The 24718-nt window shown below is 40.0% G+C and overlaps 1 protein-coding gene across 1 annotated transcript in view; it reads right to left on the bottom strand.

Annotated features, from left to right (window-relative positions):
- Positions 1–217: 217 nt before the first annotated feature.
- Positions 218–24718, bottom strand: part of GLT1D1 (glycosyltransferase 1 domain containing 1) — a 91107-nt gene continuing 66606 nt past the window's right edge. Inside the window, exon 12 of the mRNA XM_075176793.1 lies at positions 218–2528. Within this exon, the coding sequence (XP_075032894.1) occupies positions 2379–2528 (150 nt within the window). The 3' untranslated portion in view covers positions 218–2378. The remainder of the gene's footprint in view (positions 2529–24718) is intronic.

Genomic DNA, 24718 nt, shown 5'->3' on the forward strand with positions numbered 1-24718 from the left:
GTTAGAGCAGCCTAGTACGCTGCTAGGAAGCAAGCATGAGTCCATCTTTGCAGTTGACATGCATCAACTTCTAAAAGCGCGTAGACTTGTTTTACGTTCTTTTTCCTATTTGACCTATTTAGGACATAAATGTAACACATGACAGGTCCTTTTTTTCAGTTACTAGCTGTCCATATACTGGCTTCCAAGTTTATTACTGTGAATGTGGAAGGGCTGGGGTTTGACTATACTATATACAAGCAGAAGTGCTACAACAGCTCTTGTATAAACTTTGCTTCCACCAAAAGGCAGTAAAAAAACAAAACCATGACTTACAAATCATATTATTTAAAGTAGGTCAAGTGCAGATGAAATATTTCATATATAAATGTATCAATTGTGCTTACTCTCTTGAGGTGATTCTGATTTAGGGCTTAGTATATTCTCTGGTATACATACAGAATAAAGGCGATTCTGCTTGATATTGGAGAGTTGCTGAAATTAAGGCCGGAGCTTCCAATAGATCAACTGCCAAGTTTAAATTTATTGGATAAATTAAATAAATTGCACTTACAATGTCTCAGTAGTAAACAGCATTTAAATAGTCTCTGGTATTTGCAATAATTGATGAATCAGCCAGGGAACACTGCAGCTTGACTGACTCATCAATTAATGTGAGTACCTGAGACTATTAACATAAACTGTATTTGTTTTGGATGGATATGTACTATAGCTGCCACCTTCAAAGTGGGAGTACTTCTAAAAACAATGCAAGAAGCTGAGGCAAAACTAAATAATTTAACTGTAAACAGGCAGAGATAAGTGATTAATGGGCAAGATCATGTTGCTGTCAAATTAAAAATCTGCTCTTAGTTGTACCAGAATATGCCATGACAAGCTGATGAAGCAGATAAGGCAGAATCAGAGCTTTGGTAAAAGCAGAGGGCAAATCCCTTTAAAACAATGAACATTCTAATATTTTATTAAAAGAAAAAAAACAAAAAAACTTCAAGAATATACACTGTACGGTTCTAAGCAAATAGGAATCATTAACTGTTTAAGCAGAAGGTTAGTCTCCAGTGTATGAAAGTGTAATTCTGTAAAACAAGGACATAAGAAGATAGAAGCAGCTGTATAGTCTATATTTTAATGGACATCAGCAGCAACAGGTTAGACTTGAGTTATAAAATGGTTAAACACAGTCGCACACTTTTTCTGCATCCAGAATTGCAGTGACATTGTGTAACATGGAAAGTGTGTTTTGGCTCAGCTTTTATGAAGACTTTACTTTCCTAACAGAAAAAGTACAGCATTCATTTGCTGCTGTGTAAGACCGCTCTTCCTGCTACCTACACACTTGCCATTTGCAATGCATTTTTGAATGCATGTTTAAAACACAAGAACCAACACATATAAACCTCATTGCGTTTTTAGATGTATGTAATACGCACAATACACATTTGTAATGAAAAAGGACCTTATCTTCTTGATGCCAAACGCATGTGAAAATGTATTTCTAAAATCATCTTATTGTATTTACAATGCACCCCCATGAAAAGAAATGCAAATGATCAACTTTTTTTACTTCTGTCAGAACACGTAGCGTTTAAAAAAATGCACACAAAAAAACAAACAAAACCCCCCACACATGTTAAGTGCACATCAAAAACATATGTACTGTCTTGTTTAGTACACGGATTTATTTAGACGTTCATAGACATTCATTTAATTTATTTTTGAAATTTATCTGCATTTAAGAATTTTAACATCAGAGTGTACAATCAATACCCTTACACATCAGCCATGATGTCTAGATAACAACACTATGCTGTCAGATCTCACACTATTGTCAGCAGAACCATCCATAACATTGTTGGAATGGTTGCATATTGAGCTGGTTTTAACAAAAAAAAATCCCCCTTATTTTTTGAAACATTTTAAACACTAAGGGCTAGATTTACTAAGCTGCGGGTTTGAAAAAGTGGGGATGTTGCCTATAGCAACCAATCAGATTCTAGCTGTCATTTTGCAGAAGGTACTAAATGAAAGCTAGAATCTGATTGGTTGCTATAGGCAACATCCTCACTTTTTCAAACCTGCAGCTTAGTAAATCTAGCCCTAAGAATAAATTAATTAAAAACATATGTAGATACAGTAAAAATGCAATAAATCATATGCACCAAGTTCCACTAGAGGCATGGCCAAGAATAGTCATGACATGTACTTGTATAGTGCACAAAATTGCCAAACAAAAAAGCAAGATGGACAGTTAAGGTAATCCCTTTAGAAACAGTACATTGCAATAAAAACATTTAAAACACTTTCTTTAAAATGCTTAAATAAAAAAGTCACTGAAATAGGAATACATTTTCATGACTGTCATTTCCTTTCAAAGTCCATTAGTTTGTCAGATTTCGAACAAGATATTGATAGGTTTCCCTTTCAAGCTCCCATGAATGGTTGGTGTGAATATATTGTTTTGCATTATAAATAATTTTTCTTTTCAGAGTAGGTTCACTCATCAATCTTTTGGACAGCTGAACAAACTCCTGAAAGAGAACACAGAAGATCAATAAACAATAACAATCGTTCAAGGACATGTCACATGATCTAAAACAAGAAGATATAACATTATGCAAATTGCATAATGCAAAAAAACTTCTGCTGGAATTCTGAATATTGCTCCTCCCTCATATTGCACAATGCAATATGAGGGATGAGCAATATTCAGAATTGCAGCAGAAGTCTCACTGATCACCATGGGAGTGGTACTTCAGCCATAGCTGGGATACTACAATGTGTTCATGCCTGAGCTACAAGCTACACATCTGTTAAAAATAATAAATATTAAAGAAATGCTATAGGAGTTAACACATGCAACAATGTTTACTTATATTTGAGGAGATCATGCTTATTGCTACTTGTATGGCAAAATACATGATCAAAAATCATACAACATAACTAGAAATCATTACAATTTGTTACTAAGTTTTATCATCTTGATAGCCAATAACATTGAGACAATTGTACTGTTTTTGTACGTGGGCAGATTGAATGATTTGTACACAAGTCTAAGTATTCTATAGCTGAAATCTAGAGCATGCATAGATTTTTTTCCTTCTGATCATTCAATAACTTTTATACATGATGATAGATTGTTCTAAAATAATTCATAAAAATAAATGCATGTTCACCTCTGTGTTGGCGGCTCTGTGGCCACACTGGTATCCCTTTCTGCTATTCACCATCTACTTACCAAGTCATCACTTTATTACTCAAGTCATCATCCCAAATTCCCTCTTGTATGCTTCACTACCCTGCCACATTCCTGATATTCATAAACAAATATCAAAATACAATAACCTTGGCGCTGAATAATTGTCACATAAGGAAAGAGATGAACCCTGCAGCTATCATGGGATGGTGCTGGCACCCCTAAAATATATATAAGATACAAATAGTGGAGACAGCGCTGGGATAATCTCAGACCATGACATACATCACAGGTGCGATGTCAGTAAATACAATAATCTCCAAGTCAAACAGCCAAAAAAGAATCTGGAGATTATATACCAATAATTTAATCACATATATAAAAAAAGAGATAAATGCACATCTCTGTTAACTCTAATTACAATATAAAAATTCCATAATGAGATAACATAACAAGAAATATAAAGAGATAATAAAAACGAGGGAAATACAAATACGGTGTATAATCCTCGGTAAACCTACGAGCTCAATAATTGTAGTTACAATTGCACAAGGTGGATCATCAACACAAAACCAATAATATGGAAAATAAATCATAGGTATCTGCAGATAGGAGACTCCATAGATGTTAAGGGTATGTAAACCACAATCTTACTGTTTTTACAAGAAGTCCTCCGGTATTTATGAGTGAAATGGAATGAGTCCAAGTCGATCTTCACTCTGATGTTGAGTCTGGGAACTTGTTGTTTTCTCAATCCAAACTTGCCTTAGATGTTGAAAAGGTTGCAGCTTTTTATAAATGTTGGTCGCGGCATGCCCGTTAACTGGCTCCGCTGTAGAGGAATTAATAGAAACAGGTGCGCACCTGAAGTTTGTCCGTAGAGATCAGGATAGACGCCGGAGTGTTCTTAATATGTCCTTAGTTAGCGTACTCGCATGAATAGATAGGACTGGGTCACTCCTCGGCTGTTCGGGAATGTAAAATCAGAACAAATGCCTAACAGCATGTGCTGGTAGAGTATCAAATGACTATCAGTCAGTGTAAAACAAAAATAGACGCCAGAGTGTTCCTAGTGCGTCCTTAAGTCAGCGTACTCGCATCAACGAATAGGACTGGGTCACTTCTCGGCTAGTCAAATTGTAAACAAGCACAGATAGCTTGCAGCATGTGCTGGTGTAATAACAAATGGCAACGCGTTTCGTCCACCGTGCTGTGGACTTTCTCAAGCCTTAATGTCAATTGTCTAAAACAGTGATCCTTAAATAGCCCTTGTAGAGTGGGCTTAATTGGTGGAATCACACCTTGTGCATAATGATCATATTAACATTACCTTTAAGATGATGGTATAATAATGAAACAGATATATATACTTAAACTGTTGTATGGATAGCTTCCTATAATAGTAAAAATAAATATGAAAATGAAAATAAAATAAAATAAAAATAAAAATAAAAATAAAAATAAACATAAAAATAAACATAAAAATAAATGTGAAAATATAAATAAAAATGAAAACAAAAATAAAATAAAAATAAAAATAAATATAAATATAAAAATAAAAATAAAAAATGATAAAATTAAGATTAGATAAAAATAAAAATAAAAATAAAAATAAAATAAAGAATGAAAAATATATAATAAAAAATAATAAATAAAAAATAAATAATAATTCAAAAAATAAAATGATAATAATAAGTCATAGTTTAGTGGCACTAATCGTTAAACTCAATGGTCTCGTTCAAGCCTTCCGGGAATAAAGTTTGTAACTTAAAGATCCACATTGCTTCACCCCTACATAGTTTTGAAAATCTATCACCCCCCCTAGGTGTAGCCTCAAATTTCTCCACCCCTATCAATAGTAAACCTAAGGTTTCCTTGTTGTGTTTCTCTGCAAAGTGTCTTGAGACCCCATGTGTAAGGAGTCCTTTCATGATATTAGTTCGATGTTCTCTAAATCTAGATTTTAAAGGGCGGGTTGTTCTGCCCACGTATTGAAGGCCACACGGGCACTTCAACACGTACACAACAAAAGGCGTTTCGCAATTAATAAATTGTGGAATCTTAAATGTTACTCCATTGGAAGTAGATTTAACCTCTTTAGCCCCATTGCAAATATATTTGCACGTCAAGCAAGTGTTTTTGTTGCATCTAAAGCAACCATTTATTGGTGAAGGAATCCAAGTTTGTTTTGGGCAAGGTCCAGTCGTTTGTGATTTAAAAAAACTAGGGGCCAGAAAATTTTTTAGATTAAAATTCTTCCTAAACACCATTTTCGGTTTATCACCTATAAAGTTACGTAGAATGTTATCTTGTTGCAAAACTTTAAAATTATCATTAATAATCTTTTTGATCCTATTGGATTTATTATTATATTTAGAAACAAATAATGGAACATTATCTTCCTTCCATGCCCCCACGTTGTCTCTTGATCTCATTCGGGGAACTAACAAACCTTCCCTTTCTGTGTTGGTAGCACACTCTTTTGCAGCGTCTATCAGCTTTTTGGGATAACCCCTCTCGTGAAATTTACCTTCTAGTATCTTAGCTTGATTCTTAAAATCTTCTATTTCTGTACAATTCCGACGTAACCTCAACATCTGCCCTTTAGGAATATTATCTAACCAGGGACGATAATGTCCACTGTTATAATGAAGGTAAGAGTTGGTGTCTACTGGTTTGCTATAATTGGAAGACAAAATCTGCTCATCTTTCACAGAAAAAGTAATGTCCCAAAAATTTATTTCAGTTAAACTAAATGTATGAGTAAACTTAAGATTATAACAATTTGAATTCAAAAATTCCACAAATTGAAGAGCCAAATCAATGCCACCCTCCCAAATTATAAACAGGTCATCAATGAAACGACCATAAAGGACCAGGTTCGCCCCGAACGGTCCCCCCCACAGGTAGCGCTCTTCGAACGCCCCCATGTAGAGGTTGGCGTAGCTCGGGGCAAACCTGGTCCCCATGGCCGTCCCCATGACCTGCAAAAAAATGCCTGAATCAAAAATAAAATAATTATGCGTCAAGATGAACTCAATAGCGCTAAGTAAAAAATTATTGTGACCAATCATAGAGGTATCGTCACTACTCAATACATCTTCGATGACTTTTAGACCTTCCTTATGGGGAATATGCGTGTACAACGCCTGCACATCTAAGGTTAGAAATGCCAATCCTGGTTTCCATCTGATGTGTTGGGTCAATTGGAGAATATGCATAGAGTCTCTAATGTAAGATCTCTGGGCAGTAACATATTTTTGAAGGTGATGATCAACATAAAAGGATAAGTTCGATGTTAATGATCCCAACCCAGAGATTATAGGTCTCCCTGGTGGGGAAGTTAAGGACTTGTGAATCTTGGGTAAAAAATAAAAAGTTGGGGTCACAGGATGTTGAGGAAACAAAAAACCAAATTCATCTTTTGTTAATATTCCATCTATCATTGCATTTTCCAAAAGGATTCTTAGTTGTTCTTGAAATACCTTTGTAGGATCACTTTTGAGAGTACTATAAAATACAGGGTCCTGTAATTGACGCATCGCCTCCTTAACATATTCAGATCTATCAAGTATGACAACTGCACCTCCCTTGTCCGCTTGTTTAATGACAAGGGAGGTGTCGTTCTGTAGGCATTTAAGTGCCTTTCTTTCAGCTTTGGATAGATTTTTCTTTCCAAAGTTTTTCTTTCCATCACTCGTGCCATGGTCACACAGCGACTTAAAACCTGCTAGAGTATTCTGGTAAAAAACTTGAATGGGGAAACTTCTATGATTGGCGGGAAAGAAATCAGATTTCTTCTTAAATCTAACTGACTCTCTTTGTCCATTTTGAACGGCAATATCAAATAGTAATTTGGGTGATTGTGGTAAATCTATTGTATTACTTTCTTCCCACAGCTCGTTTAGTATGGCTAAACCATTTCGATCCCCAGAGTCTAGTAGAATGGAGTGACTATCATTCAAATCAGATTGAATTAATCTCTTGGATGCAAAATAACGTTGTCTGCAAAGGGCTCTGGTGTATCTATTCAGTTCGGTGAAGAGATCGAACAAATTGGGATCAGCACTAGGGGCAAACTTGAGGCCTTTGGATAGAAGTTTAATCTGATCAGTACTGAGAGATTTACTAGAGAGATTAAAAATACCTTCAGTATTTACTGGGCTGGTTGGTATCTTTTGGATTCTTTTTCCTCCTCTAGTTCCTCTAACTCTCTTGACCTTTTGGGGGTCCTTATGCCTAGAACTCCGTAACGGTTCCTGTTGGGGTGATATCTCCCTGGATCCCCTCTCTAAAAAATCATCGTGATGTCTACTCTCACGTTGTTGTTTAGGTCTTGCTCCTAGATGGCTGAAACTATCCTTCCTATAGTTCCTATGATCATTCCTTAATGATGGTGAAAATGTCGACCTAGGACCTACATCGTCCCGGGGATACCTTCTCTCATCATTATGTCTATCCTGAGAAGATCTTCTAGAATCAGATTTAAATTTAGAACTTTGTTGGATTAACTGCTCTTTCTCTTTTGGGATTTTGTTCTTAGATGTTGATCTCTTATTTGTCTTAATCTTCCCATATTTATAATCAGTTAGATCTCTGGAGAATTTCTGTCTCTTATTTTCCACAATTTCTTTTTCATAGATTTCAACACGTCTCGTTATCCTACTATCACGAATAGCAAAGTCTGGATCCTCTCTAAATTGCAGGAGATTAGTTTTAGTTGCCTCTATCTCTTCAACCGTTAATTTGACTTTACTGTCCCTATACTTTACCAAAAGACGCATTAAATCTATTGAACATTTGTCCAGAATCCCCTCCCATTCGGTAGTTAATTCTAAATTATCATACATAGAGGATTTTTTAATAATTCTCAGACCTCTGGGGATGATCTTTAAATCGATATACTTTTGTAAGATAACAGCATCCCACCAATGTCTTACTTCATTTTTAAGAAGTGTTTCTAATTTCAGAAACTCTTTATTCATATTTAGATTGATTTGAGTCTTAGGACCTACATAAATCAGATTCAATCGGGTCTGTCAAGTCCAAAGTTGAAAGAAATAATTCACGTTTGGATTGACGGTCTCTACAACACGTTAAATCTGCCATTATATCAAAAAACAATATATTCTATAGCTGAAATCTAGAGCATGCATAGATTTTTTTCCTTCTGATCATTCAATAACTTTTATACATGATGATAGATTGTTCTAAAATAATTCATAAAAATAAATGCATGTTCACCTCTGTGTTGGCGGCTCTGTGGCCACACTGGTATCCCTTTCTGCTATTCACCATCTACTTACCAAGTCATCACTTTATTACTCAAGTCATCATCCCAAATTCCCTCTTGTATGCTTCACTACCCTGCCACATTCCTGATATTCATAAACATACACAGAAGCTTATTCTTAGCGCCACAAAATGCCAAATTGCTCTCTCCTGGAAGAACCCAGAACCACCCTCAATTCTGTCCATTATTAACTGAATATGGCAATTCAAATCAAATCTATCAAATGGAATTTATCTCAAGCATCCTTCACATTACCACTAATAAATTTGCCAGCGTTTGGAGTCCTTGGACTGAGTACTATGGGACTCCCCATTTATTGGCCTGCTGTCCCCTCTTTTTCTCATTCTTTTTCTTTTTTCTCAGAGCAGGGACTTCCCTCCCTTCCTCCTTTTTCTCTCTCTCTTCTTCTTGTCCCTTTATTTCTCACTGTAAGTTGTCGCTAGATATGCAGTGTTATGTTGAACATTCTGTCTGCTGTATATGCATTGTTCTTGTGAGGTATGCTCTCACATGCAATATTTTCTTTTTTCCTCTCATGCCTCACCCTCTTACTTCTGTACCCTCCCTTGTTTTTGGTATTTGTCTACTTTCTTTTTGTGGAAACCCAATAAAAGTTTATTAAAAAAAAAAAAAATAATAATAATAATAATAATAATTGCATGTGTGGATAGTGTAAGATTTACCTTGGTTTGTATTTTTATGATTTCAGATGTATAATCATCATTTAAAACATTTATGTCACATAAATATAAATTATTATTTTCATGTTGTGTCACAACATGAAATAAAGCCATTATATCCAACTAATTCACAGAGCTGAGATTTTTAGCATCCCTAAATAGTATTTTATAAAAGGCCAAAATTGTAAGAATTCTCAATGATTTTGCCATCTATCTCTATGTAAAGGCATATATAACGGGGATATTCTTATTCTAATAGTCATCCTTCTTGAAGTAATAAAAGATAAATGCTGTTTATCAATGTTATAGAAATCTTCTAAGGTCGCTGGCACAATTCAGGCTTTCATCAGCACATGAAACAGAGATCTGTTTACTTTGGGAATCAATGGATACAGCAAGGACATTTTTGTGAAGAACGGTACAATAAAGTAAGGAAAGTTGATTTATAACATAAAGAGTAGAAAGCCATAAAGCTAGGGGCTGTGTAAGCACTAAATATACCCCCCAGTCCAAGACAGTAAAGATTGTGTAAAGAGGGCGTCTTTCTGGAGTTAAGGGATACCCAGCCAGAGCCATTTTGTTGGAAGAACCACAGCAGACGGAAACGTGGAAGCTACTCACACAAACTATAAGGTCCATCTGTTGTGTGTGGTCCTGTGACAGTGTGCCTTCCCATAGAACTAGCAGAGTGTGTAGACCTATTCAAAATTTTAAAAGGATAACTACAGCAATTTTATTTTGTCTTTTAGGGTTTATATTTGCTGCCCTATATATTTTTTTAACCATTTTCTATAAGGGTTCACTAGTTGAGGGTATATAGTAATTTATCTGTCCAGAATATCTGCTCCAGCCATCTTCAGGTAGCAGGCTGTAGTTTGTCCTCTTTCTTCAGCCAGCTACACTAAGTTACAACATCTTCCTGACATCATATGTGAACAGAGTGGAACAACTCAATTTGTTAAATGCATGGTGGAGGTTACCCCAGCAAAACAGATCCTTAGTGTCTGACTATGTTTGCACATATGGCCCCACAAAAGTGGAGTGGAGCTCTTAAAGAGACCCAATCATCTCAATTATTATGTCTGGACTGTTCAAAATCTGCACTGACGGGCAGATAGGAAGCATGATCATAACCCCAATCATATATTGAGAACTACTCTTTATGCTCACCATTACTGGTGTAAAGCAATAGTGCAACAGTTAACATGCTAGCAGAACCTCTACCGGGAGGCAAAGGAGGGAAATTTGTTTTGTACATGCTTTATATAGCCTGCAATTAACATAAGAAATGACAAGTCTTATTCAAAGCCACTTTAACACTATTTTTTCCATTTAAATGTGTCTAACAGACATTGAGACAATTGAAGAAAATAATAATACTCCTGAAAAATAGCCACATACCATTATCCCTCCTCCACCAAACTTCACAGTTGGCATAATGCAGTCAGGCAGGTAACGTTTTCCCGGCATGCGCCAAACCCAGACTCGACTATCTGACTGTTAAACAGAGAAGCGTGATTCATCACTCACAGAACACGTTTCCACTGCTCCACAGTCCAGTGTTGGTGTGCTTTACACCACTCCATCCGACGCTTGGCATTGATCTTGGTGATGTGAGGCTTGCATGCAGCTGCTCAGCCATGGAAAACCATTCCATTAAGCTCCAGCCCCACAGTTTTTGTGCTTACATTATTGCCAGTGGAAGTTCGGAACTTTTCAGCTATGGAATCAGCAGAGCATTTGTACCTTTTACGCACCATGCACCTTAGCAGTCGTTGACCATGTTCTGAGATATTACATGTTCTTCAGCTTCATGGCCGAGTTGCTGTTGTTCCTAAATGCTTCCACTTTCTAATATCACTTACAGTTGACCGTGGAAAATCCAGCAGGGATGAAATTTCACGAACCGTCTTATTGCTAAGGTGGCATCCTATCACAGTACCACGCTTGAAGTCACTGAGCTCTTCAGAAAGACCCATTTTGAAATCACAAATGTTTGCAAATGGAGACTGCATGGCTAGGGCTTGATTTTATACACCTCTGACAACGGGTCTGACTAAAACATCTCAATTCAATAATTAACAGGTGTGACCAAATACTTTTGTCCATATAGTGTATGTTGCGATAGGAGGTCTAATGGGCTATACAGGCTCTGATACCCTGTCAGAATAGTAAAACGGCAACATATGTAGGAATATGAAATGATCATGAAAGTCAGACAGTGATAACAAAATATATAACAAAGATGCCTGTTCAAATACGTGCATACAGACACCTGCTAGAAAACAATGTGACATTTGTAAACGTTACACATATTTAAGCATGCGCTGCCCCTGCACAATGATTTCCTTGACTGGCTTTATTTGTACTTACTTTGTAGGCGTCACATTTAGGCTACTACAGGACATTAATGTAGACTTAAAATCTTAAGTCTCACAGCTATGGGAAGTTATTAAGATTGATTTTCCAAGTATCCCACAGACAAATCAGAAATAAGCTGGATGAATGAACTACAGAGATGCATTTGACACAACAATGTTCCTGCATCAGTTTGACAGGAGTCCGACATCACTCTGTGCTGTCGGAGGACCCTGCTCCTTCCACTATCGTTATTGAACTCTCAAAAGGATATTTATGTAGTGCAAAATCTGCAGGCCTACCATAAATTTAAATATACACAAATATGCCTAAGTGCCCACCTAGCTTATAGCAAGGAGCATGACATTGCAGTTCTTGGAACTGCCCCTACAAAATAGATCCCCTACATTTTGATGCAGTGCATTGGAAAGAGTAAAAATGTCCATTCAAAGTCCTGTCTCAAACCATATTGCTCAGCCTTATCTAGGTCTTCAATTAATCATTAGAATGAGGGGATAAAAGGGATAAGTTATAAAGTTTCTATTAATTGGTAAGAAAAAGGAAGTGCCCAACCTAAATGCTTCTCCACCGTTTGAATGTCATTTAAATAATCTTGTTCAGCAAAACTAAATCATGTGGATCCATAACTACACACTTTCATGATCCTAGGTCACATATCATCAGGGAAAGCCCCAACCTGTTCAACTCCTTCCAATAGAAGATGATAAATTTCCCCTCCCATTTTCACGAGTCAAACTCATGCACTTCTCTTAAAAATTGAGTCCACTGGTGCAGAAAACCTTTTGAACAGTGAGGCGGCAATTCAGTCTGTAGTCTCTCTTTGTCTCCATTACCTTCCTCACATGACACTTTACCTGTCATATTCTGCCAGGTCCTCAACAAAATAATCACAGGTTGGATGCAAGTGTACGCGTCACTTCCCTCACATCTCACATATACCATGAAATAATCTTTGCTGCTGTGCAAATTCTGATGATCTAATTGGCTACAGTTTAATCTAGCTCCACCCACATCAAAATTGACGATACACATATGTACAGCAAATAAAAAAAAAAGAAATTAAGATTGACTGTATAATAAATACTTAAAGGTTTATTCATAAGGGGCATTAAAATTATTCTCTCAATTCATTTTGTCTAATATCCATTTATAAAATTTGATTAAAAAAACTCAACAAATTCTAATATACAGTGTAAAACAAAACAGTAATAAATTAGTTCTTGCTAGAGTGAACAAAGCAAACAATGATGAAATGAAAAAGGAGGAGGCACTAGTGGACATTGACAACGATTTAAGTTGGCTGGCAACATTCACAAACACTGTGCCAGAGGATCTCCCAGTCAGTCCAAATAAAAAAAAATAGCTTTATGATTTTCAATCACTATGTGCTGATACCTTCCAAATGTAAAAAAACAAAACAAAACCGGGACACAAAAAAGCAGCTCTAACGTTCCGTCCAAACTACACATTATAACTAGAGATGCTCAGGCTCAGTTCCACGATAACCAAACACACCCGAACTTAGCAGATCAGAGTACCGAGACAAGCTGGCACGGTACTTTCCCGCACCCTTGGAATTGAAAACGAGCCAAAATGTTGTAACGTCGTCGGATTTTGTATCTCGCGCGTTTTGGATTCTATAAGTACTGCCCTCCACGGTGATCCAGCGCCATTTCACAGAGGGACACAGAAGAGGCAGCACAGTTCTTGGCAGTCTCGTGCAGTTGGGCAGCATTATAGGTAGAAAAGAAAGAGGAGGGGTAGCAGTGTTCTTCAAAGTATTCAGTGACATTCAGGAGAGCTCCATTGCTCCATTGCTAATTGTCATTGCTGCAATCGAAATAATAGGGCTGGCAGTGTTGTTCTTAACCTGCAGTCACACTGTACGGTATCATCAAAATGGATTCACAGCAGTACACAGAAGACCAGGAGAACCAAGCAGCTGCTGGTACCAGTCATGATTATAGTAATCCCTCTATGTCATCTGCTAAAGCCTATGTTAAAGTGCATAAAGTTTTTAAGTCAGGGAAACAAAAATGTAAAAAAAAACAAAAAACACCTTTTACCTTAGTATAGAAAAAAAAGACCTGTAATCCAAGCAAAGTTATCTGCAGAAAAAAATAAAATTGCTAACATGCCATTCTACACACGCAGTGGCAAGGAAAGGCCTTCTCCTTGCTCTACGAGTGCTAGTTCTGTAACTGTCACTGAGGCATCTTCTTATAAGGTCAGTCACAACCAAGCAAGACCTTGTCATTCGGACTCCAAAAGTGGTGCCCAAATACTTTTACGTGTTAAAGCTGAGCTGGAAGAAAACAGTAAGGCATTAGAGGTAAATGTATGCTCTGATTCAGAAACGACACAAATCCCTGAGGAGAGTCCATCCACGAGTGCCATGTGTAATCGTGACCATTCTGATAGTGTACCCATAAAGAAGGCCCCTTTCAGCATTCCTGCAGATGTGTGCTTGAATAGCCAAAGTGTAGCCGATGATACACAAATTGAGGATGCCACTTTGGAACTGCAACAGGATGAGGGGGATATTTGTGCAGCTGATGATGGTGCTAATGAGGATGCTGATGAGGATGATGTTGTTTGTGTAAGTCCTGCACCAGTGGAAGCAGTTCTTGCACGTGATAAGAAGAAGGCCATTGTCATGCCTGGGCAAAAGACCAAAAAATCCACCTCTTATGTGTGGAATTATTTTTACCCAAATCCTGACAACAGTTGCATAGCCATTTGTAGCGTTTGTAAAGTCACAGTTAGTACAGTACGGACCTTAACCATCTAGGAACCTCATCCATGTTATGCATTTGAAGCGAGTTCATGGCAAGCTGTTGGGAAAAATCAGAAACTTATGCTAAAAAAAAAACAAGCAGTTCAGCATCAGCTAGGTCCCTTCTCTCAGATAGATCCCGACGCCTGCAGTCTACACCCACAACACTGTCCTCATCAATATCCTCAGTAGCGATCGAAGGTAGTCCTGCATCCAAGTTGCTAAGGCTAGATAACATAGTAACATAGTTGATGAGGTTGAAAAAAGACACCAGTCCATCAAGTTCAACCTATTTTGGATCTCCTGCGATCTTTCACTACTAGATGACTCTTTCACTATCCTGGATCCCTCATAAAAATTCTTGAGCGTTAGTCCCACTGCTGCTGCTTCTGCTGGGGGTGGTGAATCTTCATCCCAGAAGCAGACCAAGAAGACAACTACTGGTAGTTTACAACAATTGACTGTTAACAATCCTTTGCAAGAGGAAGCAAGTATAAAAGCTGTCACCCAGTCACAAAGCAGATCACAGACGCCATGGCAACTATGCTAGTATTAGATCTTCGTCCAATATTCACTATTAATGCAGCTGGTTTTAGACAATTACTTGGTCTTGTGTCCTCGTTTTCAAATTCCATCACAACACCATTTTACTAGAAAAGCTATTCCTCACCTCTACCACAAGGTTTGTAAAAATGTAATTATTGAGCTACAAAATTCCATTCTACCCACAGATATGTGGACAAGCGGAACTGGGCAAACTAAAGATTATATGACTGAAAGCCCACTGGGTTGGTGATTCGCCTTCAACAGCAGGAACAGCAGCAGCATGTACCCAAGTATGTCACATTTTTCAGAGGCAGGTTACTCTGTGTATCACCGGCTTCACTAAGAGGCATACAGCTGACAATCTGTTACAAAAACTAAGGATTGTCATTGCAACATGGCTTATCCCCGCTTGGACTCTCCTCAGGATATGTCATTTCTAAAATTATGCCACCAATATTGTGAGAGCATTGCAGCTGGGTGAATTCCATCACATTCCCTGTTTTGCTCACAAAATAAACTTGGTGGTGCAGAGCTTTTTAAAAAATGACAGGGACGTGCAGGAGATGCTGTCTGTGGCCCGTAAAAAATATCTGGACATTTTCGACATTCGGCAACAGCATGAAGCAGATTGCAACAGCTACAAGGGCAATTTCATTTGCCCTGCCACAAGCTGAAGCAAGAGGTGGTGACAAAGTGGAATTTAACCCTGTATATTTTTCTGCTGATGGAGGAACAGCGAAAAGCCATCCACGCTTATTCCCCAAGCCATGACTTTGGGAGAGTAGGGAGAATGTATTTCACTCAAGCGCAGTGGAGAACACTGTTGTGCAAGATGCTGAAACCATTCGCAGTAGTCACCTGTGAAGTGAGTTCAGAGACTGCTAGCTTGAGTCAAGTGATTCTCTTAATTAAACTTTTGGAAAAGCAGCTTAAAAAACTGAAGGAGGAGATTAAACAAAGCAATTACACCAAGTATGTCAGATCAAGTACTTTATTCGCTTCGCCAGGATCTAAGAGTTATCAAAATCCTGAAATCAGATCATTAAATTTTGGCGACTGTGCTTGATCCTCAGTTTATGAGCTATGTCTTCTCTTTGTTTCCAACTGACCCAGATCTGAAGAGATGCAAGGAGCTCCTAGTGAGCAAGATGGCAGCTCAAGTGTAATGTGAAAGGACGGCGTCTCCTTCTTCAGTTTCTCAGTCAACTGCTGCTAGGAAAATCCTTAGCTTTCCCAAGAGACCCAGAGATGATGCAGATAACTCGGCACAACATTTTGACATCTGGTGTGGTCTAAAAGAATTGACCAAAAAACCTGACACATCTGCCGTAACTCTACCTGAACCTACTATCAACATCCAAAGGATGGTGGATGATTATTTTCACGACAGCATAGAAATAGACACATCAGACAGTCCCTTTGCTTACTGGGAGGAAAAAAAAAGGGAATTTGTAGACCCATGTATCAACTTGCCTTGCACTGCCTCAGCCACCCAGCCTCCAGTTTTCAGCACAGCTGGGAACTTTGTCAGCGATCGGCGTAGGAGGCTACTTCCTCAAAATATTGATGTTCATAAAAATGAACTGCAATTTCCTTGAGGAAGACCTTTCCCGCCAATTACATCAAAATACTAAGATTTCTGTAATGGTGAATTCCAGCGGTGATGAATAATGTATGAGGATGATGTACAAATTGGTGAGGATGAGGCTGATGACAACAACATCTTGCCACAGTAGAGTTCATTAACAGCACTGTTACCTTAGGTGCCTTAAGCCCATTGTTAGCTTGTTTTGTGGGGGCCCAAACAAACCAAGAACATCAGCCTCAAAAGTGGCACTGCTTGTCGCTGAAGTGCTTGGTTTGTTAAAGTGTGTGTGTCCTTTTTAAGATACAACATAAGGGACATAAGGGTGGGTGGGAGGGCCCAAGGTCAATTGCATTTTGCACCATTTTTCCTTTCAGCTACTGATGTGTGCCAATGTTATCTACATGTGCTATATACTTTTGTGTGCTTTGCAAAGATCGGAAACACTCATTGATGATGCAGATGACTCGACACAACATTTTCACATCTGGGGGTAAATGTATGAACCTCCGGATTCTTCAACTCCGGCGAGTTCAGCGTCTTCAGTGATTAAATTTAAAGCGGCGCTGCCTTGTAAAGGGAAGTTTCCCTTTACGAGGCAGCGCCGCTTTAAATTTAAGTGCTGAAGACGCTGAACTCGCCGGAGTTGAAGAATCCAGAGGTTCATACATTTACCCCCTGGTCTTGTCTACACTAAAAGAATTTACCAGAAGTAGTGACACCTCTACTGTAACCTCACCTCCTCCTACTATCAACTATCAACATCCAAAGAATAGTGGAGGATTATTTTTAATTTTTTGGAATGGTATAAAGACAACAGATTTATTAGCAAAGAACAACATTGCTTGCAGAAGTAATACAATCATGGATGTCTAAATAGACGTGTATATATATTACCTTCCAATTTGCTGTGGTTTCATCAGTATTGCACAAAGTGTTTGTAATCTGCACTTTATGTCAAAGGTACCTAACTAGATTTTAATTTTGAGGGAATTGGGGCTGATTCGAAGCTCAGTTATGAACTTGCTTTTTGCTGTGAATTACAATGGCTCTTTTTAGTGCAATGTCTGGCACCCTGGATTGGTCTGGGTCTGATAAAAGCACGCATCCTGGGGTGGTGTAAGCGCTTGTCGCCATGTAATAGCTGTAGAATTACCACAGTTATCCAATTAACGGGTGATCAAATGAACCATAACTGATTTCATGATTCAAGGACAATTCCATCTTGCACCAATTTTCTTTACGGACACTGCTGTGTGGCAATGTTTCCTAGATGTGCTAGGAACTGCCGTGTGTTTGTGTCATTGCTCTGTTGCTTAGCATCCAGCCAGGTCGCTGCAGTCTTTGTTTGAAAGTATATGAAAATAATATTGTGACCTCTAAGGTGGTCAAAATTTACTGCAAATGACTTAAAGTTAGTGTTATTGAGGTTAATAATAATGTGGGGGGGGGGGTGTGGCCTAACTGCCATTTTGGAAGGACGTGCAGGCTTGGAGCTCTGTGTCCCGGGACCCTGAATATCACCTTTTGGGGCCTGTTATCTACCTATTTCTGTTCAGAGGGCTGCCTAAGTGCCATGGGCACGGCTGAAAAGTGCCGCATTTGAGGCAGATCCGGTGGCTCCTTGCACAGGGAAGTGCTGCAGCCCGGCTTGTGTGTATGGTGTCACCCATCCTACCTTTCTGAGGATAGCTGCATGGTTCTTTGGCCTCCTGCCCTGCTCTTGGTGCCTCCCCGCCGGATGTGGGTCTGTGCTGGAGCTTAAACCGAGTGAGAAGACCGAAAATTAGCCACTTCCGGTCCGCGGCTGGGCACTTCCGGTCCACGGAAAACGGAGGCCAGATCCCCGGCCTAAAGTTGGAGACTCCTCGGGCACCACCAGTGTGGGAGAGGACCTCCTCAAACACCCATTGCAGGCGAAAACCGGAGGTCTTGGACACCCGTACATCCGGTTCGCCACAGGGACGCTGTCTGTGGGCTCACATCATTGAAGTCTCGGTGTCTTCCTCATTAAGGCCCTCGGCACCTCTCCACACCTTGCCTCACTCGCAGTGCCTAAAGTAAGTGAGATCAAAGTATATAACTCCATTGCCCCAACCTGGAGTGGCAATCTGATTGGCCCGATTAGATTGTAGTATTGTGGAATAATACTGCCCTCTTGTGGTGGCTAAAAAAATAAAAATAAAAAAAAAATACTACATCTACTGTTTATTGCTGTTGCAACTATTTTCATCTAGCTAATGTCTATTTGAAGGAGCAGCGTCAAATCACGGTCTCTTTACACGCTGACACCCATCTGCTGGCCCTTATCCGGTCGCTGAATATGTGATCTCCTCCAATCAGGCTGGACCGGGACTGACCCCTATAATATTGACCAATGTAAAAGTGTGTCCCTTTTTCGCCTCCTTTCCTCATCCCAGCCTTCCTCTGCCCCCTTCATCCTTCTCAACTGGCCGACGGCTCCCAGCTTTTCCGTCATGTCCAACAAACCAAAGAAAGTGACCTCCGGGTCCTCTGCTAACTTTTTTGGTTCAAAGAATAAACCGTCTTCCCCGCCTTCGACTCGTACAGAAGCGCCTGGCTCACAGCCGCCTGCTGAAGTTGAGCTGGACCCACAGATCCTAGCCATAATGACCAGTCTACTAGAAGGAGTCAAGTAAACATTCCACCAAGAACTCTCCAAAGTTGTTAATGACTTTAAAACCGAACTAACCTCACTGGGCAACAGATCTGACGCGCTGGAATCAAAAACAGACGACCTCTGCCGCTCACAAACTACGATGGACAACGAACTTACCCGTCTTCGTGACGAAGTTGAGACTCTGAAGGAACAGCAGGAGGACTCTGAGAACCGATCTCGTCGTAACAATATCCGTATCCGAAATGTCGCTGAAAAAATCTCTCCGGCGGATCTTCAAGCTTTTCTTAAAGACCTTTTTCAACATATCCTTCCGGAGCTTTCTGACACTGACTGTTTGATGGATCGTGCTCAAAGGGCTCTTCGGGCCCGTCCTGCCAATGGCCTGCCCCCTCGAGACATTATTGTGCGCCTGCACTATTTCCGCACAAGGGACCGAATTCTCTTCGCGACTAGAGATCAATCTGCTCTCTCTTTCCAGAACATGGACATCCAGCTGTTTCAGGATCTTGCTCCCTCCACAATTCAGAAACGGAGAAACTTGCATCCTGTTACTAGGATTCTGCGACAACATAATTTCCGGTATCGCTGGTGCTTCCCGTTTCAACTCCAGGTGTTTGCAGCCAACTCATCTTATTATATTAAAACGGTGGACCAAGGACAGGAACTATTGGCGAAATTGGACATCCTTCCCGTAACGATTGCTTCGCAGACCGGCTCTCCGAAGGCCCAACGATCAGCGCCTCCACAACCAGATTGGACCCGTTCCTCCCGCCGCAAAGTCCGAGATGCTACGCCGCCATGACGTGTCTTTTATTGTTACTGATCATTTCCTTTGCTAACGTTTCATCCCCACAGGTGGACTTCCTACACGGGTTGGAGCTCTGAGCTCCTTGTCTTCATCTATAGATATATAAGTTTTTCTATGTTGCCAGTTTGTTAGTATATTTATAGTGGTATTTGTTTGACATGGCGTTAAATTTGAAGTATCCTGTTGCTGCTATAATCTCTTGTGTTTTACTTTTGGTAAGGTGATCCCTGCTCCCTCTACTCCCCATCCCTCCCTTATACTCTCCCCCCTCCCCCCCTCCCCTAAAGTTGAAGAATCTTAAAGTTCTAATACTAATATGTTGTTAATGCACACTTTTTTGCGGTTAGTTAATACTATTGCAGGGGAAAAGGAGAGAGGGAAGGAAGTTTTCTTTTTTCCCTTTTTTTTTTTTCTCTTCTTTTTGTTTGTCTTTTCTTAAGATTTTTTCATGGGTCTACGGTCCTGGTTTCATTCCACTTTATACACAGGACCACCCCCCCACGCACCCTTTGATATTGTTATTTGTATTTACTCTCACTATGTTTTTGAACCCCTTCTGGGTTCCTTTCACACAGGGTTTACGCCCAATTGGGCTCCTTCTTCCTCTTCTCTTTTCTTTCTTTTCTCTCTACTCTCCTTTTTCACCTTTTCCTTTGCCTTCTCTCTGTTCTCAAGGACGGTTTAATAACTTATTCCATTCTTTCCCATCACTAGTCAAGCTGCCGGGATTTATCACTTCTTCATTGCCATGGCCTTAAAAGTTTTTTCGATCAACGTCAACGGCCTCAACTCCCCTCGTAAACGTACGATGCTACTGGGAGCCTGTAGGAGAGAAAAAGCGGATATTGTCTTTCTACAGGAGACACACTTCACTGGAGTCCACTCTCAGCTGCAGAGTAAGCAGTTTTCTCAGACTTTCTTTGCCTCGGCGGACTGCAAGAAGCGGGGAGTGGCTATTTTGATCCACAGTAAGATTCCCTTCCTGCACTCCAACACTTATGCAGACCCGGAGGGTCGCTTCATACTAGTGGGGGGTAGTCTTCGATCTATCCCTGTTACCCTGGTTTCGGTCTATGCCCCTAACCAGAAACAGAAGCCTTTTTTTACCAGACTCTTTAAATGCATTGAGCGGCTGGCGCGGGGTCATGTGATAGTGGGTGGCGATTTTAATGTGACTCTTGATCCTGTCCTGGACAGGTCTTCCCCTTCTTCTTCCCGGCGGGGCTCTTTCATTTCAGCAGAATCTACTTCACTTGCCACACTGCTCACTCATCATCGCATGTATGACTCCTGGCGACTCTGTAATTCAGACGCTAGGGATTACACCCATTACTCTGCCCCCCACCAATTGTACTCCCGCATAGACATGATACATGTATCCCATGCACTCACTCCCTACGTGACTCAGGCGGGCATCACCCCACTCTCATGGACTGACCACTCAGGGGTGTTCATTATTCTAGACCTCCTCAAAACATCACCACCCCAGGGAAAGTGGCGCCTAGATGACACTCTCCTGCTCAATCAGACGACCCTCTTAGACCTCAATAACTCAATCGCCAATTATTTCCAAGATAACTCTGCTATAGATGTCCCCCCAGGCATTATTTGGGAAGCACACAAAGCCACTATACGTGGTCATTTGATTAGCCTGTCTGCGGCTTCTAGGACAAAAGCTGCAGAAGAGATATCTTGTTTAGAGCGCAGATTGGCCTCTCTTCTTTCCCAACACCAGTCTCTTCATGACCCTGCTCTGCTCACCCAGATCACCTCGTTGAAAGGTCAACTTAACACTCTTCTCTCCCGTAGGGCTGCTATTACTATGCAGAAATTACAGCAACGGTACTACGATAAATCTGACAAAGCAGATTCTGTGTTAGCCAGAAAGCTTCGTAAGAAGATGGCTCTAGGTCACATCGATAAAATTTACAACTCACAAGCGAGCAGAGTTACATATAACCCTAAGGAGATAGTCCAGACGTTTCAGGAATTTTATTCCTCCCTCTATAACTTAGCCCCACCACCCCCCCTTCTAAGAGCTCATACGGTGCCGTCTCTAGACGAATATCTAGCCGCCACCCCCCTCCCTAGGCTCACTCCACCTCACATAGAGTCCCTGAATGAAGACATTACCCTCACCGAGGTTTTGGTGGCTATTAAATCCCTGAAACCCTCTTCAGCTCCAGGCCCTGACGGTTTCACCCCACAATATTATAAGAATTTCGCTGCAGCTCTAGGCCCCCATCTGACATCTTTTTTTAACGAGATCTTGGATGGTGCCACGTTTGATGCAGCCACAACCAGAGCTAACATCATTGTCATTCCAAAGCCAGGGAAGGACCCAACTCTCTGCTCTAGCTATAGACCAATATCCCTCCTCAATGTGGACCTTAAAATTTATGCAAAAATTTTGGCCTCTAGATTGAATCCTCTCCTCCCTTCCCTCATCCATCCCGACCAGGTGGGATTTATCCCAGGGCGTCAAGCCCCGGACAACACTAGGAGAACAATCGACCTGATCCATACAATTCACAGGGGTAAGCTCCCCTCCCTCCTTATGTCATTAGATGCTGAGAAGGCGTTCGACCGCATCTCCTGGTCGTTTATGGTTGGGGTGCTGGGAGCGATGGGTTTCTCTGGCAAATTTATGACTGCCATCTCAGCCTTGTACCGCTCCCCATCGGCCACAGTCTCTGCAAATGGTCTGACCTCGGTCCCCTTCACTATTTCCAATGGCACACGGCAGGGCTGCCCCCTCTCCCCGCTCATTTTTGCCCTTATCATAGAGCCATTAGCAGCTAGAATCCGGGCTAACCAGCAGATACTAGGCATCCCGGTGGGTAGCTCTTTTCATAAGATAGCATTATATGCGGATGACGTCCTGTTAACTAATAATAATGTAGGGGGGTAAAAGAAAGCAAAATTTGTGATTTTAGAAAAAAAAAAAATCGGCATTCAAAACCAGAACCAAAACATGCAAGGGCGGTTTTGCCAAAACCAAAATACAAAGTTAATCCAGATCCAAAACCAAAACCAGAACACAGGGGTCAGTGAACATCTCTAATTATAACTAGGCCGTAAATCAGGACAGTCCTGCCTAAATATGGACTGTTGAGGTATGTGTACAATGTGTTGCAATGTTATTTCCTTACTACAAATGTTTCTATGCTATAGCCAGCATTAACACATCAAAAAAGACATAAGACTTTTATAAAAAGCCAAAATGTATCATCTTGATTGCTTTTGAAAAGTATTTTCAGCAAAAATGAACGGCAGTGTAAATGTATTCTGTAGTCACACAAAGGTTTTAAAGAAAGTTTTGTAATTAGGCAAAATTACTAGGCTACTGCAAGATCTGCGTCTACATTTACCAAATTCTTAGCATTTGCACACAGTATACAATTAGATGTGGCAAGACGCGTCAAGGTGGGTGCGAGTATGATTTTAGCCTTAATTTGAGATAAAGCTTTTTAGTTTCTATTATCAAGACCTGGATTCGCCTTTATTCTTAGGATTCTGAATAAAATAAATTAGTTTTAAAAATGAGCATATTGCACATTTTGCCAAGCAATGTCCTTACTTAACAGGACCTGACAATTCTGATTCTAAAACATAATTTTTAATAAAACAATGCAGTCTTAAATGTTTTGAAAGCATTTATATGTTAAGACTGTGTTTCTCTAGCTAAAAAGAGCTACACATCTTACCATGTTAGCTTTGCTTAATGCACAAAGATTGTTTTATAAGGCTGAGCATAAGCGTTGTTCTTGTGACTTGTAATCATCAGCTATTCTTTAAGGAGGCCATATCTCTTTGTCACACATCCTATAAAACTTGTGAATTCAGACAGTAAGAGAAGCAAAACAAGAAATGAAAAACCAAGTAGTACAAGTGATCATCTGCAAGGGTGTTCTTTGTTTTATCATTATTTGCTTAGCTTGTCTACATATTAAATTAAAATCAATTATCATAACTGATAGCAATTCTAAACAAAAAATGAGTGCTACATAATGACATTAATGAGGCACATGCAGATGTAGAAATTTTTGCAGATACAGAAAAAGATCTAGTTTATAGGTTTTCAAATAGAGGTAGGTACGTATTGCTTAGGAAGAGCAGAAAGTGCATTTACAGCTTAGTACCTGACAATACTAAACTCACAAAGTGGTGTTGCTAAGCCTTAAAAAACTTGAGGCCTGGACTCAATATCAAGTTCGCTACATTCACAGTTGCTTCTATCATGCATACTGGCTTTAAAGGGTAACCACTCAAAAATGTTGTCTAATAGAAATTATGCTAGCTAGTACAAATAACAATAGGAATAATGCTGATTTTTCAAATAGAGCTTCTGCTTGAACTCTCCTGTTTAAAACCCAGAAACACACTGCTGCTGTATTGATGATAGGTTGTGAAGAACCGACCTATTGTTGCAGAGGTTTTAAAGGATACAAGAATCACAAAAAAGTCTAAACGTAGTAGCCCATAGTTGCCTACTCTCCTGGAATGTCCGGGAGACTCCCATATTTTTGTGAGTTCTCCCGGACTCCCGAGAGAGCAGGCAAAAATCCCGGATCCAGCTGTCTCAGTTGTTGAAAATGGCTGGGGGCGGGGCTAGCCGCAGCATCGTGGCCCCGCCCCCTGCTGCGATTGGCTGAAATTACATAAGATTGACCTAACGGTGCACCACGTGTGGCCCATGCCCCTTCTACGGACCCCCTCCCGGACAGCTGCCTTCAAAAGTGGGTAAGTATGTAGTAGCCACAATGGTTTTTCTAATTTGTAAAAGGGGAAAAGGTCCAAACCGTTACCTGACTCAA

The sequence above is a fragment of the Mixophyes fleayi genome, chromosome 1 (assembly GCF_038048845.1).
Source record: "Mixophyes fleayi isolate aMixFle1 chromosome 1, aMixFle1.hap1, whole genome shotgun sequence".
Taxonomy (NCBI): Eukaryota; Metazoa; Chordata; class Amphibia; order Anura; family Limnodynastidae; genus Mixophyes; species Mixophyes fleayi.